The 16,877-nt window shown below is 37.2% G+C and overlaps 1 protein-coding gene across 1 annotated transcript; it reads left to right on the forward strand.

Moving 5' to 3' along the window:
• The first annotated feature begins 14,037 nt into the window (after positions 1–14,037).
• LOC101112160 (olfactory receptor 52D1-like) lies at positions 14,038–14,982 on the forward strand. The gene has a single exon (XM_027979863.1). The coding sequence runs from the start codon at positions 14,038–14,040 to the stop codon at positions 14,980–14,982; it is 945 nt and encodes a 314-aa protein (XP_027835664.1).
• The last annotated feature ends 1,895 nt before the right edge of the window (positions 14,983–16,877 follow it).

The following is a 16,877-nucleotide window of genomic DNA, read 5'->3' on the forward strand; positions in this document are numbered from 1 at the left end:
CTACCGCACAATTGCACTCATCTCACATGCTAGTAAAGTAATGCTCACAATTCTCCAAGCCAGGCTTCAGCAATACATGAACCATGAACTTCCTGACGTTCAAGCTGGTTTTAGAAAAGGCAGAGGAACAAGAGATAAAATTGCCAACATCTGCTGGATCATGGAAAAAGCAAGAGAGTTCCAGAAAAACATCTATTTCTGCTTTATTGACTATTCCACAATAAACTGCGGAAAATTCTGAGAGATGGGAATACCAGACCACCTGACCTGCCTCCTGAGAAATCTGTATGCAGGTCAGGAAGCAACAGTTAGAACTGGACATGGAACAACAGACTGGTTACAAATAGGAAAAGAAGTACGTCAAGGCTATATATTGTCACCCTGCTTGTTTAACTTCTATGCAGAGTACATCATGAGAAACGCTGGACTGGAAGAAACACAAGCTGGAATCAAGATTGCTGGGAGAAATACCAATCACCTCAGATATGCAGATGACACCACCCTTATGGCAGAAAGTTAAGAGGAACTAAAAACCCTCTTGATGAAAGTGAAAGAGGAGAGTGAAAAAGTTGGCTTAAAGCTCAACATTCAGAAAACGAAGATCATGGCATCCGGTCCCATCACTTCATGGGAAATAGATGGGGAAACAGTAGAAACAGTGTCAGACTTTATTTTTCTGGGCTCCAAACTCAGTGCAGATGGTGATTGCAGCCATGAATTTAAAAGATGCTTACTCCTTGGAAGAAAAGTTATGACCAACCTAGATAGTATATTCAAAAGCAGAGACGTTACTTTGCCGACTAAGGTCCGTCTAGTCAAGGCTATGGTTTTCCCAGTGGTCATGTAAGGCTGAGTGTTGAAGAATTGATGCTTTTGAATGTGGTATTGGAGAAGACTCCTGAGAGTCCCTTGGACTGCAAGGAGATCCAACCAGTCCATTCTGAAGATCAGCCCTGAGATTTCTTTGGAAGGACTGATGCTAAAGCTGAAACTCCAGTACTTTGACCACCTCATGCAAAGAGTTGACTCATTGGAAAAGACCCTGATGCTGGGAGGGATTGGGGGCAGGAGGAGAAGGGGATGACAGAGGATGAGATGGCTGGATGGCATCACGGACTCGATGGACGTGAGTCTGAGTGAACTCCGGGAGTTGGTGATGGACAGGGAGGCCTTGTGTGCTGCGATTCATGGGGTCGCAAAGAGTCGGACATGACTGAGCAACTGAACTGAACTGAATTGACACAGTCTCAGGGATTTGGAGTTCGGTTTCTCTTTCATATTCACCACCAAGGTTTATTTATGTGCACCTACCCTGCAATGAGGCAAGAATTTTAAGTAAATTTCTATCATTTGTTCCATGGATATAATTGATTTGTGAACTATGTCAGTTTTGTTAATCCTGGAGCCTTCCTTCAATTGTTAGTGGAGTCCCAGCTAGTTTTCTACTGTTGCCATCCGTGAACACAGTCTTCAGACATCTCTGACAACCAGGAAAATATCAGCCATCACAGCCTCATGATCCCTAATATATTAGAATGAAGTTAACCCACCCTCAGGCTGTGATCCCATGGTCCACTATAATGGCTATAATCTAATGTCCTTCTTTTTTTTTTTCCTGCTCCTTTGCTCATTTTCCCTCATGATTCAATCTTTCTTTCATAAGAGTAAGTTGGCTATTAATGGAGATCTCCTCATAGAAAAGGTAAAACAGATGTTATTATCCAATTACTTAAAAGTATTCATGAGTCACAATCACATCCTAATAACTAAGAGTTCTTTTAGACTCATAGTTATTTATATATTTATTATAATATTGGAACCTTGGAATATGAGATCAACAGAGACTTGGTTATATATTAGTAACCTGAGGTTCAGAAATATCATTGAGCAAACTAAAGACCAATTTTGTTTAGAATCCAAGCCCCTGATTCTAAAACTTTACTAAGATATCTTGACTCTATGTTCAGAAAGTAGCCTCAGTTCTGTCCTGTAATGACCTTCCATAGTACACTAGGAAGTGTGTATTCTTGCCACCTTTTAAAAGGTCCTTCCTCCTTAGACTGCAGGATACTTTTACAAAGTTTCCCTGAGTAATCTTCGGAATTACTTATCTTTTTCTGAAATTGCTTTCAAATTTTACTTGAAAATGCGCAGTCTTCTCACTCTCCTTTAGAGTTTTAACAAAATAGTGGCTTAGGAGAAAACTGAGAGAGATAGGCCTTAAAAGAAAAAAAATTTTGCTGGACAGAGAATGGAATGAAGGGGGAAGAGTTGTGAGAATCTCTGCTATGGTCAAAACAGAAATCAGATTGATTATAATCTTTGGTGCCAGAGATGGAGAAGCTCTATACAGTCAGCACAAGAGTGGGAGCTGACTGTGGCTCAGATCAAGAACTCCTTATTGTCAAATTCAGACTTAAATTGAAGAAAGTAGGGAAAACCATTAGATCACTCAGGTACGAACTAAATCAAATATCCTATGATTATACAGTGGAAGTGAGAAATAGATTCAAAGGATTAGATCTGATAGAGTGACTGAAGTACTATTGATTGAGGTTTGTGACACTTGTACACAGAGGCAGTGATCAAGACCATCCCCAAGAAAAATAAATACAAAAAGGCTAAATGGTTGTCTGAGGAGGCCTTACAAATAGCTGAGAAAAGAAGATATGCTAAAGGCAAAGGAGAAAAGGAAAGATATAAGCATCTGAAAGCACAGTTCTAAAGAAAGCCTCCCTCAATGATCAATGCAAAGAAATAGAGGAAAACAATAGAATGGGAAAGACTAGAGATCTCTTCAAAAAAAATTAGAGATACCAAGAGAATATTTCATGCAAAGATGGGCTCGATAAAGGACAGAAAGGGTATGGACCTAACAGAAGCAGAAGATACTAAGAAGAGGTGGCAAGAATACACAGAAGAACTATACAAAGAAGATATTCATGACTCAGATAACCATGATGGTGTGATCACTCACCTAGAGCCAGACATCTTGGAATGTGAAGTCAGGTGGGCCTTAGGAAGCATCGCTACAAACAAAGCTAGTGGAGGTGGTAGAATTCCAGTTGAGCTATTTCAAATCCTAAATGATGATGCTGTGAAAGTGCTGCACTCAATACGTCAGCAAATTTGGAAAACTGAGCAGTGGACACAGGACTGGAAAAGGTCAGTTTTCATTCCAATCCCAAAGAAAGGCAATGCCAAAGAATGCTCAAACTACCACACAATTGCACTCATCCTACACACTAGCAAAATAATGCTAAAAATTCTCCAAGCCAGGCTTCAACAGTATATGAACCATGAACTTCCAGATGTTCAAGCTGGGTTTATAAAAGGCAGAGGAACCAGAGTCAAATTGTCAACATACGTTGGATCATCAAGAAAGCAAGAGAGTTCCAGAAAAATATCTACTTCTACTTTGTTGACTATGCCAAAGCCTTTGACAGCGTGTATCACAACAAACTGTGGAAAATTCTTAAAGAGTTGGGAATACCAGACCATCTTACCTGCCTCCTGAGAAATCTGTATGCAGGTCAAGAAGCAACAGTTAGAACTGAACATGGAATAGCAGACTGGTTCCAAATTGGGAAAGGAGTATGTCAAGGCTGGATATTGTCACCCTTCTTATTTAACTTATATTCAGAGTACATCATGCGAAATGCCAGGCTGGATGAAGCACAAGCTGGAATCAAGATTGTCAGGAGAAATATCAATAACCTCAGATACTAAGATGACACCACCCCTATGGCAGAAATTTAAGAACTAAAGAGCCTCTGATGAAAGTGAAAGAGAAGAGTGAAAAGTTGGCTTAAAACTCAACATTCAGAAAACTAAGATGATGGCATCTGGTCCCATCACTTCATGGCAAATAGATGAGGAAACAGTGGAAACAGTGTCAGACTTTATTTTGGGGGCTCCAAAATCACTGTAGATGGTGACTTCATTCATGAAATTAAAAGACACTTGCTCCTTGGAAGAAAAACTATGACCAACCTAGATGGCATATTTAAAAGCAGAGGCATTAATTTGCCAACAAAGGTCTGTCTCTTCAAAGCTATGGTTTTTCTAGTAGTCATGTATGCCTGTGAGAGTTGGACTATAAAGAATGCTGAGTGCTAAAGAATTAATGCTTTTGAACTGTGGTATTGGAGAAGACTCTTGAGAGTCCTTTGAACTGCAAGGAGATTAAACCAGTCTATCCTAAAGGAAATCAGTCCCAAATATTCTTTGGATGGACTGAGGCCAAAGCTGAAACTCCAATACTTTGGTCACCTGATGTAAAGAACAGACTCACTGGAACATACTCTGATGCTTGGAAAGACTGAAGGTGGCAGAAGTTGACAGCAGAGGATGAGATGATTGGATGGCATCTTCAACTCAATGGACATGAGTTTGAGCAAGCTCTGGGAGTTGTTGTTGGACAGGGAAGCCTGGCGTGCTGCAGTCCATGGGGTCACAAGAGTCAGACACGACTGAGTAACTGAAATGTACTGAACTGAACTGGAACAAGAATGCTACCTTATGAAGCTTTGGTCTACAAAATATACACTCTCATTACTCTAGCATCCTGCCCAACATCCTCCCCAAGTGCAACAATTCTAGTCAAATTAATCATTAATCCCTAGTCACCAAATCCAAAAAATGTTCCTGTTTTCATTATAACTCTCAGCAGTATGCAAAACTAGTGACCATGTTCTCCTCTGAAAATATTTTACATATATACTATTTCTTGAAAACATGCTTGCTTTATTTCCTCCTACCCTACTAACTGATCTATTTTATTTCATTAAAACTTCATTGGTTCCAACTCTAGTACCAGATTTCTAAATACTAAAAGTACCCAAGTGTTCCTTCTGTTTTCATTTCTAATATATAGCTACACTTTTTTCTAAAATATTCTATTCAGTAATTGCTTTTAAAAACTATCCACTGGTAACTTCACCATACATCTCTATCCTTAACTCTCTACTGATCTCCAGAGTGATATCAAATAGTCTATCAGATGTCTCTGTTTTATGTCTAAAAAACACAAGAAAGATCACATGGCCAAGAAGGAACTCTTGTCAATAGCCTTAATATTTCCATCATAGTAAATGTAACTCATGCTACACAATTGATCAAATGTAAAAACTTGCAGAGAAGGCAATGGCAACCCACTCCAGTATTCTTGCCTGGAGAATCCCAGGGATGGGAGAGCCTGTTGGTCTGCCATCAATGGGGACTCACAACGTCAGACACAACTGAAGTGACTTAGCAGCCTAGCAAAACTAAGCTTTGTCCGTGATTATTAAAATCCATGTCCTCTCATTTCAAGGTCCAGAGTACTTTAATATATTCACTTCTGTTGCTTACCTCAGCATTCCTTTTCTATTTTATTGGCCACTTAGCTAATCTCATTTCTTCCATTCTTACATCATTCCTCAAATCAATTTTCCTTAGAGCAATGAATTCTTAAAGACACAGGCAAGTCAGTTCATTTCTGTGTTTCAGTTCAGTTCAGTTACTCAGTCGTGTCCGACTCTTTGCAACCCCATGAATTGCAGCACGCCAGGCCTCCCTGTCCATCACCAACTCCCGGAGTTTACCCAAACCAATGCCCATTGAGTCGGTGATGCCATCCAGCCATCTCATCCTCTGTTGTCCCCTTTTCTGCCTGCCCCCAATCCCTCCCAGCATCAGAGTCTTTTCCAATGAGTCAACTTTTCGCATGAGGTGGCCAAAGTACTGGAGTTTCAGTTTTAGCATCAGTCCTTCCAATGAACACCCAGGACTGATCTCCTCTAGAATGGACAGGTTGGATCTCCTTGCAGTCCAAGGGACTCTCAAGAGTCTTCTCCAACACCACAGTTCAGAAGCATCAATTCTTCAGTGCTCAGCTTTCTTTATAGTCCACCTCTCACATCCATACATGACCACTGGGAAAACCATAGCCTTGACTAGATGGACCTTTGTTGGCAAAGTAATGTTTCTGCTTTTTAATATGCTATCTAGGTTGGTCATAACTTTCCTTCCAAGGAGTAAGCATCTTTTAATTTCATGGCTACAATCACCATCTGCAGTGACTTTGGAGCCTAAAAAAATAAAGTCTGACACTATTTCCACTGTTTCCCCATCTAGTTCCCATGAAGTGATGGGACCAGATGCCATGATCTTAGTTTTCTGAATGTTGAGCTTTAAGCCAACTTTTTTACTCTCCTCTTTCACTTTCATTGAGAGATTCTGTGTTTAAAATGTATAAATTGCTGCTAATTATCTCTGAAAAAAAGGGAAGCCATTGTCATTATTTATAAGATCCTTCTTCCTTATGTATAGAAAAAGGGAGGTAGATTATACATGTGATTTTGCCCAGGCTCTCCTTTCAATTCATTATGTGCCCTCATGCTCAAATCCCCTAGATTGCCTCTTACACAGTTTACTAGTTTTAACCTCATTTCCACTCTTATTCCCAAATTATATTCTTTCCTTCTTTCTTTTTGTATAAAATAACCTAAGGCCCTTTCTCATAATTCTATTCAAATATGCTCTTCTGCTTATCTAAAATACCCAAACACATCTCATCTCACATTACTGCATCACGTTATACAATTTTTTTCCTACAAAATTCATTACTTTTTCACCTCACTCAAATTCCTTATCTCCAACTACCCATAACCAATCTCTTTCCCTGAGCCACAGTTATCCACTTCTTTCCATCAACAAAGTGATAGCTGTTTTGCCTTCCAGCTTTGCCCTTCTGCCCCATAACAGACTTACTCCTCTGTCTGTTGGCCACTTCTGTTTATTCATCATTTAAACAACTTTCACTGCTTTGGTTTTTTGCCCATATTTAAAGTGCTCAAGTTGGAGATAGTTTTTTCTAAGGGGTATTGAATCTCTCCAGCTTATACATCTGTGATGAAAGAAGCTTTTCATTTTTCCTGGTTATATGGGGTCCCTGAAAGCCTGAGGGAATCAGAGCCACTAATGGTACATTAAGGAGTAAGGGCCTGTGAGCCTAAGGGATGGATGTTGTTCAGGATGAGACAGAAGGAATTTCCACAGGAACAGAGAAAGCCTAAGGGAGGCACAAGTGGACAAATGCAAGGAAACTCTGACTCTACCTCTGATGGCTGCTGAATTTAGATACACAATGGGAAGTTGAAGGGTTCCAACTGAAAACTCCCTGGTGGAATAAAATAACTAAGAATAGTAAGATTACACAATAAAATTAAGGAACTACAGAACTAAAATAGATATTAGAACTGGGCGGCTTCTGAAACCCGGCCTCTATGGTATCTTTCTTAGATAGATGAGTGAATCACAAATAGATATGTTCTTAGAGGGACTAAAATGGGTGTCAGTAACCTCAAATTCTGATTTTATTAAAGAGATATGAGATTATTAGTGTCAATAACCATCTGCCAGAAGTGTATACAAACCCTATAAATGTGTAATATTACATGTCATTATCCTAGGCTTAAATTATTTCTAGTTTAATTTTACAGAAAATATTTGGCTGTAGCATAACCAAGCAGAAAAGGAAACACAGATATGTAACATAAGACTAATATTAAAAAATAATAATACAAGACTAAACATAGAGGATTCAAAAATATAATTTTTAGATAGGCTTTAAAATAACTGTGAATAAAAATATTCAAGAAAATAGAAAGTAAGATTTAAATATTCAGGAAGAAACTGGAATATTGCTTAAATTTCAAATAATTGTATAATTGAAGAAAGATAATTATAACTGAAGACATAATATTCTTTTTTATATGCATTAGATATCATCACTTAACTCTAACTTCTTAAACATTTTAGTGGTATAAATATATGTTTACTAGTAATTTTCTGTCAAATGGATACTAAAATAAACATATATTTGAATCTTTTTGAAACAAAACAAATATACATAAAATTAATTAGTTATAATTATATATATAATTAGCTGCTGCTGCTGCCGCTGCTCAGAGAAGGCAATAGCACCCCACTCCAGTACTCTTGCCTAGAAAATCCCATGGATGGAGGAGCGTGGTAGGCTCCAGTCCATGAGGTCACTAAGAGTCCGACCAGACTGAGCGACTTCACTTTAACTTTTCACTTTCATGCATTGGAGAAGGAAATGGCAACCCACTCCAGTGTTCTCGCCTGGAGAATCCCAGGGACAGAGGAGCCTAGTGGGCTGCCATCTATGGGGTCACACAGAGTTGGGCACGAACGGCAGCCCACCAGGCTCCCCCGTCCCTGGGGTTCTCTATATATTATAATTATTAATCAATACATATATGGACTTTAGTCCACCAGGCTCCTCTGTCCATGGGATTCTCCAGGCAAGAATACTGGAGTGGGTTGCCATGCCCTCCTCCAGGGGATCTTCCCAACCCAGGGATTGAACCCAGATCTCCTAAGTCTCCTGCATTGGCAGGCAAGTTCTTTACCACTAGCACCACCTGAGAAGCCCATAACTAGTTACAATTATTCATTAAATTGTATAATTACTTACATACACATATATAATAATATACATATTTATTAATATATAGCATTATATATATAATATATACTATATATATTATACTATATATATCAATTATTAATACATATACATATATATTTAAAATCTATACTTGAGACAAAACATAAACACACTTTTAAAAAATAATAAAAGCAAACCCTTTAGCAGGGAGAATAGTGGCTTCCTAAATATATCCACATCCAAGTCCTAGGGACTTAATATTACTTCACATGGTAAAGGGGTATTTAAGTTACTGATGTCTAATAATCACCTGATCTTAAAATATGGAGAATGCTCTAGCTTATCTAGGCAGGTCCAATGTAATTATTAATTCAGTTCAGTTCAGTCACTCAGTCATGTCCGACTCTTTGCAACCCCATGAATCATAGCACGCCAGGCCTCCCTGTCCATCACCAACTCCCGGAGTTCACTTAGACCCACGTCCATCAAGTCAGTGATGCCATCCAGCCATCTCATCCTCTGTTGCCCCCTTTTCCTCCTGCCTCCAATCCCTCCCAGCATCAGAGTCTTTTCCAATGAGTCAACTCTTTGCATGAGGTGGCCAAAGTACTGGAGTTTCAGCTTCAGCAGCATTCCCTCCAAAGAAATCCCAGGGCTGATGTCCTTCAGAATGGACTGGTTGGATCTCCTTGCAGTCCAAGGGACTCTCAAGAGTCTTCTCCAACACCAAAGTTCAAAAGCATCAATTCTTCAGCACTCAGCTTTCTTCACAGTCCAACTCTCACATCCATACATGACCACTGGAAAAACCATAGCCTGGACTAGACGGACCTTTGTTGGCAAAGTAATGTCTCTGCTTTTAAATATGCTATCTAGGTTGGTCATAGGGTCCTTAAAAGTGGAAGTGGAAAGCAGCAGAGAAATCAGTTTTTTAGTGATACATGGTGATAAAAACTTAATTATCCATTGTCAGCCTTGAAGACGCAAGGAGACTCTGAGCCAAGGAATAGGAGCAGCCTCTAAAAGCTGGAAAGTCAATAAAATTGATTCTATCCTCTAACCTCTGGGAAAGAATGAAACCTTTAGTCCAGTGACATATGTGTTGAATGTCTAACATACAGAATTAAATAAAAAGCTTATGCTGTTTTAAGCCATTAAATCTGTGGTAACTTACTATGGCAGCAATAGGAAACTTAATTCTGATAGGATTCTAAAGAGTATTTGGGAAGAAAAAAGACAATTAGTAGAACTGATCTAGTCACTATTTATGAAACTCCACATAAAATTATACAATTTTACTTTCAAACACACACCCCTAAAAACTGTCAGGTAACAGATCATAAAATAATTATGAAATTACTAATTAATAATCATCAGAAAATGGAAAAATTTGAATCGTTGGAGGAGTGAACTAGAAGGTCCAAAAATACATATATCAAGAAAGGTAAAAGAAGGTAAATAATAAATGAGAGGAGAAAATACTTTAAAAATGAGTAATAATTACTAGAATTAAGGAAACACACACACACACAAAAACAAATTTGTAGGACACATGGTATAGAAGAGAAAATAGATTTTTAAAAAACTTCAATGTTAAAGAAATTAACTGCAATCAAACTCATGATAAAAATTCTAAGCTTTCTAGACAGCAAATTCATGTTGGAAAATAACTTTTTATTTCCTGAAATATTATGTTCCCTTGTTTATTGTTGATTTTAATTAACCACTCCACCAAATATTCCTAAAATGAAGGACCTTGTCTGCTTTATTACATTTCTAGTCTCTAGACTATTACTATGTCCTAGCACATATAAAAGAGTTGATTTGATGACTAACATAGTTGTTTTTACGAATAAATTCAGGAATGGGAAAAATTTCCATATGTGTGATAATGGAGCTAGAGATCATAGTTTCTCTGCACAGCAATGTTCAGAGCAGTAGAAGCACATGGTTTTGTGAACTTTTTATTATTTCTATCATACTACATGAAGAATTAATCTTGATCATTTTTCCTAGTTAGTAAAACAATAAAATAATACATATATTCAGGAACTGGAGAATGGTTAAGCAAACTATGCAACACAATTCAATGACATATTTTGTGACCATTATAATTACAATTATGAAAACTCTATCATTTTTTTTAAGAAAGACCTCTTCCATTATATTTTCTCAGAGGAAATTAGGAATTACATGTACTCAAATAAGTTATAAATTATTACATAAAGCCAATGTTGCCAAAAATTTGAAAGAATTTTGTGAAACAAGCATATCTCTAAGTATTTGTGACCAATCAGTATATCCCTAATGAAATTACTTATACAGTGAGACATAATCCAAGGAAAAAACTATCTGTTTATTCCTATCTTCCTGGCTCTTGTGAAAGTGGTGTGAGAATAACTCAATCCCCTGCTCAAGAAGCTCAACTCTGGTATATCTTAGGCTCCACAGGGAATCCACGCACACGTGGGCCACTTTCTTGGCTCCTGGGAGCCTGTGATCCTAGAACTATTAATGTAATTGAGGTTAGTTGAGAAGAAGTAGATTTGAATTATGACAAACCTGTTCTGATGATATAGGACAGGTGGGGTGAAGGATAATACAACCACCTCAGCATCTTTATTCATTACTAGAGTTGTGGAGCAAAAGGCCCTGGGTTTTTCATCAAGGCCAAAGGGATCAGAAAACAGAGTGATATTAAAATTTAATGACAGTGATATTAAAATTAATTTAAAATTAATGGTTTAGAATAGTAGGTGGTGAGAAAATGATTGAGTGATGATTAGTATCTTCTATAAATAAACATCCTCATTGAATTGACAAGATGTTATAAAATATTTTTTATTACATCTCTGTCCTTATTTCTGTCAATTCATGGTTTGTATCAAAGCTAATATTCCTTGACCACTAGATCTTATTCCTCTAGGATTTTCCTTTTCTCCAAGAGCTTAGTCTTCCTATCTGATGATATCTTTAGGAAAGGCATGGCTTTCAGTTGGGGTTCTCTAAGGATAAGTAATGCCACTGAAAACAGGAGACATAACTAACTGCTCCTTGACCTGTTCAATCAAACTCCAGGGCGAAGTACCCACATCAGCATTTGGTATGTACAACAAACTCAAGAATAAGCCGTGTTATTGAATCTATTTATTTGGGAGATAAGACTGAAGAAATTTAGGCTGTGCTACAGAGAGAGGTACCTGGGAGGACAGAAATTGTGTAAGTATTACTTTCTTTTCAGATTCTGCAACAGGGATGCTACCTGCACATGAAGTCTAAGTATATATTATTATTGCTTAAGTGGAAGAAGGAGCTTTGTGATCCACTGAAGAAAAGTCAGTTCCTACAGTGGCAATGTGACAAAGAAAAAAAAACAAATTCCAAGCAAGTATGTATGGGCCTGCTCTTACTTTTCTTCTTTTCTCACTTGTTTGCTATATCCCACTTTTTATATTTTTCTCTTTCTTCTCATCATTTATTTTCTCCTGTTTACTCAAAATTATTACTGGTGTTATTTTAAAATTCCTAATTCAAAGTTTTGTTATTTGATTTTATCATTTATATAACAAAAACAATGCAGTCCAGGAATTTATTACAAATTTTAGAATTGGAATTATGCCATGCAGATAGCATGTTTTCATATTTTATAATTACATAAGGGGGTGTTGCTCTGAACTTGATTTACCCTTTAAATGAAGAGCTATTCTGAAGAGGAAACTTAACTGCACAATATGTGTTTTGCCTACCCTTTACATGCTAATATCTACTTTCTAAAATTTTATTTGCTGAAGTAAAGCTATTATTCAAAGTAAATCTTAAACCATATGTATTAATACAATTTACAGCTTCATTAGCAAATAATTTTAGATTTCCCTTATTGTCTTTTCTCTTATTCAATTTCAAATGAGAAAGCTCCTCAGTGGTTGCCAACTCCAAAACTGAGAGATATGTTTATTTCTGCCCCCATGCCATTTTCTAGGTGTTAGGACTTCTAGTCCTTATTAGCTCCCTGGCCTACATTTGAATTAGGCAAACAGCACAATTATGAGAAGTTATACATCTATATATTTCCTAACAGAAGCATACTTATCTGCTAAATTAGCTCTCTGGTCATCTTGGAATATGAGTGATAAAATATGCACTTATTATTTTGCAGGCTCTACTCCATGTATTTTCAGCTGTTTCCCCTGGCTTTGATTTATATCTCTCCATGGGTAAATGTGCTGCCACTGTTGCTCTTATATAGCTGGTCTATAAACGGGCCTCAGAATTAACACTGTTACTTGTCAGCATGACACAATTTAGCTACATATTGCTAAATTACAATACCTCCAGAACTCTGAAGTTTGAACTTATCAGATGGAAAGGATGAAGAAAAGAGGCAATGTTTGAAGGAGAAATGAGATATTAGTTGAAAGCAGATGATTATTACCTGGTTCAAAATAGTTACCTTCCATAGGAGGAAGGTGCCTCTTAATTTTAACATAATCTGAGGAGACAAATGCAGAATGTGTCCTAATTTACAACCTTCTGCTATCACTTTTATAGTTCTCATTCTGTGGAAAGAGTCTAGAATGTGTGCAATTAAGATTATTCATCAACGCATGCTAATTGATGTGGCACAGTGGAGAGTCAAGCGGAATTTAGGACAGAGTCTTCTGTTCTCTTCATTCTGCAATGTCACTGCCATTTCAAGGGACAATTGACACTTGAATATGAGTTTGAACTGCACAAGTCCACTTGCACACTGATTCTTTTCAAGAAATACATGTACTGCTACTACATGATCCAGGGTTGGTTTCATGTACAGACGTGGAACTGAGGATACAGATGGCTGACTAAGGGATTTGAGCATCTGAGGATTTTACTATCCATGGTGGGTCCTGGCACCAATCCCCCATGCACACTGAAGGAGCACTGTATTTCACAAATGAAAGTATTAGTCACTTAGTCATGTCCAGCTCTTTGTGACTCCATGGACTAGAGCCCAGCAGGCTCCTCTGTCCATGGGATTTCCCAGGCAAAAATACTGGAGTAGGTTGCCATTTCCTTTTGCAGGAGATCTTCCTGACCCAGGGATCAAACCCAGGTCTCTTGCATTGCAAGAGGATTCTTTTCCATCCGAGTCACCGAGGAAGCCCCATTTCACAAATAGTCTTGAACAAATTAATTTTCAGTAGGGTTAATACAGCTAAGGTTACAGTCATCTGATTGTGAATTTACTTATGTTACAATTTTTTCTTTATCTTAAAGGTCCAGAGTGCTTCAGAACCAAGACTAAACATCTTATCTGTGAATCCTCTGACTCACAGAAGTAGAATAAATATCTCTACCTCTTTGTTCATAAACCTTTTACCACACTGATCACATGGGAAATTAATCACTGGTTTATATCAGTTTCTCCCCATTAGAATGTTAATTTGAAATTAGGAATTACGTCCTATTTATCATTTTATTTTTAGAGTCTAAAACATTCTCAAGATTTATATTAATAAATGAAGTCATCAGTAAATAAATGGTCATATGAATAGGAAAGTATACACATATTCTGCAACTGAATACAGCCCTTATTTTTCATCATGTCACTGCCAAACAACATCAGCTTTCATCCCAATACCTTTCTTCTCGTTGGCATTCCAGGGATGGAGGCCATCCACACTTGGATATCAATACCCTTCTGCCTTATTTATTTAACTGCTCTCCTGGGAAATTTCTCCATTCTATTTATTATCAGAACAGACTCCAACCTGCATGAGCCCATGTACTTCTTCCTCTGTATGCTCTCTGTGGCCGACTTGATCCTTTCCACTACTGCTATGCCCAAAATCCTCAGCATTTTTTGGTTCCATGACAGGGAGATCTATTTTGAAGCCTGCCTTGTCCAAGTATTTCTCATTCACTCACTATGCAGCATGGCCTCAGGGTTTATCTTGGCCATGGCCTTTGACAGGCACGTGGCAATCTGCAATCCTCTGAGACATTCCATCATCCTGACACACAGAGTCATCCAGAACGTGGGGCTGGCTATCATCTTCCGTGGAGTCATACTTTTCTGTCCTCAACCCTTTATGCTTTGGTGGCTTCCCTACTGCAGAACTAATGTCATCCCTCACACCTACTGTGAATTTATGGCTCTGATCAAGCTGGCTTGTGCAGAGACCAGGATCTGCAGAACATACAGCCTAACTGCTGCCTTCCTCACTGGAGGTTTAGATTTCATATTAATCCTCTGTTCCTACGTTGTCATCCTTTACACTGTCTTCCATCTTCCATCCAAAGCTGCTCGGCTCAAGACCCTGGGCACTTGTGGATCCCATGTGTGTGTGATCCTGGTGGCCTATACTCCAGCCTTTTTCTCCTTCCTTACTCACAGATTTGGACACCATGTGGCTCCTCATATTCACATCTTTGTGGCTAACATCTATGTCCTTGTTCCACCCATGGTGAACCCAATGATCTATGGCATAAGAACCAAGAGGATCAGAGAACGATACCTCCAGGTTTTGACTTCTCACAAATTCTAAGACAATCAACTCTTTCTGTAAAAATTTTCTAAGATTTATGAAGAAAAGAGATATTAACCCTCTTTCTAGAAGACTGAATCTCTACATCTTCTATTTGTAATATAAGGTATTAATTAGCACTGACTAGACTTATTCTTAAAAAACTTGCTTTAGATGATAGCTTAGTTAGATGATTTATTTTTAATATATTTGCTTGGTAATGAAATGTCTCAACAATTATGTCATCTTATTCACTATGTTCACTCATATAAGATTACTCTGTTGTTCAGTCTTATCAGTTTTATTATAAGTGTTGTTATTGACTTACTACCTCTGACTTTCATTAAGCTGCCATGCATTTGTAGGTTTCAGTGAATGGGGCTATCTATATCTCTGCAACAATAAGAGTGAAATTATTTTAACTTCATAACATTGGAAATTGAGATGGTTTTTAGCAAAATGTCTTCGGAGAAAGCAGATGCAAATTTTAAAAACTGTCATGATATGTCTTCCAGAGGCCTTCCTGTAATCTCTTTGTAACATATTCTTACATGTTTAACTTATTTAATTATGTTGTAGAATCCTTTGAAACTTTCTAAGTAATATACATTCCCACAAATACTCCTCCAGAATGCTTAATGATTTTATAATTGCCCCACCATTTTTCCTATTTTTGTTTCTTCAGTTTCAAGTCAATTCAGTAGATTCTTTGAAATAGTCTATAGCTCTCTCTCCCATTAATTGACTATCTTCCATACACTAATTTTATTTGCTACCAAACTATACTGTAAAATAGAGAAATATTCTCTCGGCATTTCCTCATAAATAATCTTTCTTGCTACTATTGACTCATATTTTTATAGAATATTATGTAGAATTATTCATTAATGGTCTGTAAGTCATTATGGGTACACCAAGTCATTATGAGTATATATTACAATTATGTTTCCCTTAAGATCTAAACTCTTCCTGATTATGATTCAAATAGTTTTGTCATCAGGACACAGTAGTATATTTTATCAACCTCTTCTCAGTCTGAGTACCTCTCTCAGTTACAGTTATTCAAAGTCATGCCACTTTTTCTCTTTGATTTTTAATTAATTCTTTCCAAGCAAGTGGGTTATTAGGTATTGGGTACTACCTGACCCATTTCTATTGACTGTCCTATGACTTTCTCCCTCAAAATGAAAGTGTAATTCTGTGCTACTATTTCTGATTATCTAAACTTATTTTATTGTTGTCCATTTCAAATTTTCTTATTTAAGATGGAAAAGACCAGCATATCTAAAATTCTGAGAAGTAATAAAAGGTAGCATTTAAAACAACTGGCTCTCAAGCGATATTGCTCAGCTGACTCCAACAACCACTTACTAGCTGTGTTGATCCTCATCAAGTTATGCCACCTGTCTGCCTCAGTTTTCTGAATGGTAAAATGGAGAAAATTGATAATAGCTATTTCAGAATATAATTCTAACACTTAAAAAAATACCTGTTGTGATTTGGTTCCACTGGGGTTAATTTATCAAGAGCTTAACATTTAAGCCTAGAATTAAGAAACATTATCCAGCAAGAATGTTTAAATTGGAATCCAGTAAATTGGAAATAATTTTACCATTTGTGATCTATTTTCATTAATTTTCAAACCAAATGATGAGAATTTGTCAGTGAATAAAAAATAGATTCAAAGAAAAGGAAAAGGGTCCAAGTAGAAAATCTGGGCTGATAAATTCTTAGAACCATCATCATAGTTATGCTTATATTGAGTTTACACAGGTCTACATAAGAAGAAAATGAGGCTTTGACTCATGGATCAGCTCTTAGCTCTTATAGGTAGTTTTTATTTGTATGAATTTTATTTAATATTGAAGAACTATCTTCACTTATTCCTACATCAGTGACAACACATATTCTGGAGT

The sequence above is a fragment of the Ovis aries genome, chromosome 15 (genome assembly GCF_016772045.2).
Source record: "Ovis aries strain OAR_USU_Benz2616 breed Rambouillet chromosome 15, ARS-UI_Ramb_v3.0, whole genome shotgun sequence".
NCBI lineage: Eukaryota > Metazoa > Chordata > Mammalia > Artiodactyla > Bovidae > Ovis > Ovis aries.

Excerpts from the sequence above, each read along its gene's own strand:
- LOC101112160 (XM_027979863.1), top strand. The coding sequence starts at position 14,038 with ATGTCACTGCCAAACAACATCAGCTTTCATCCCAATACCTTTCTTCTC.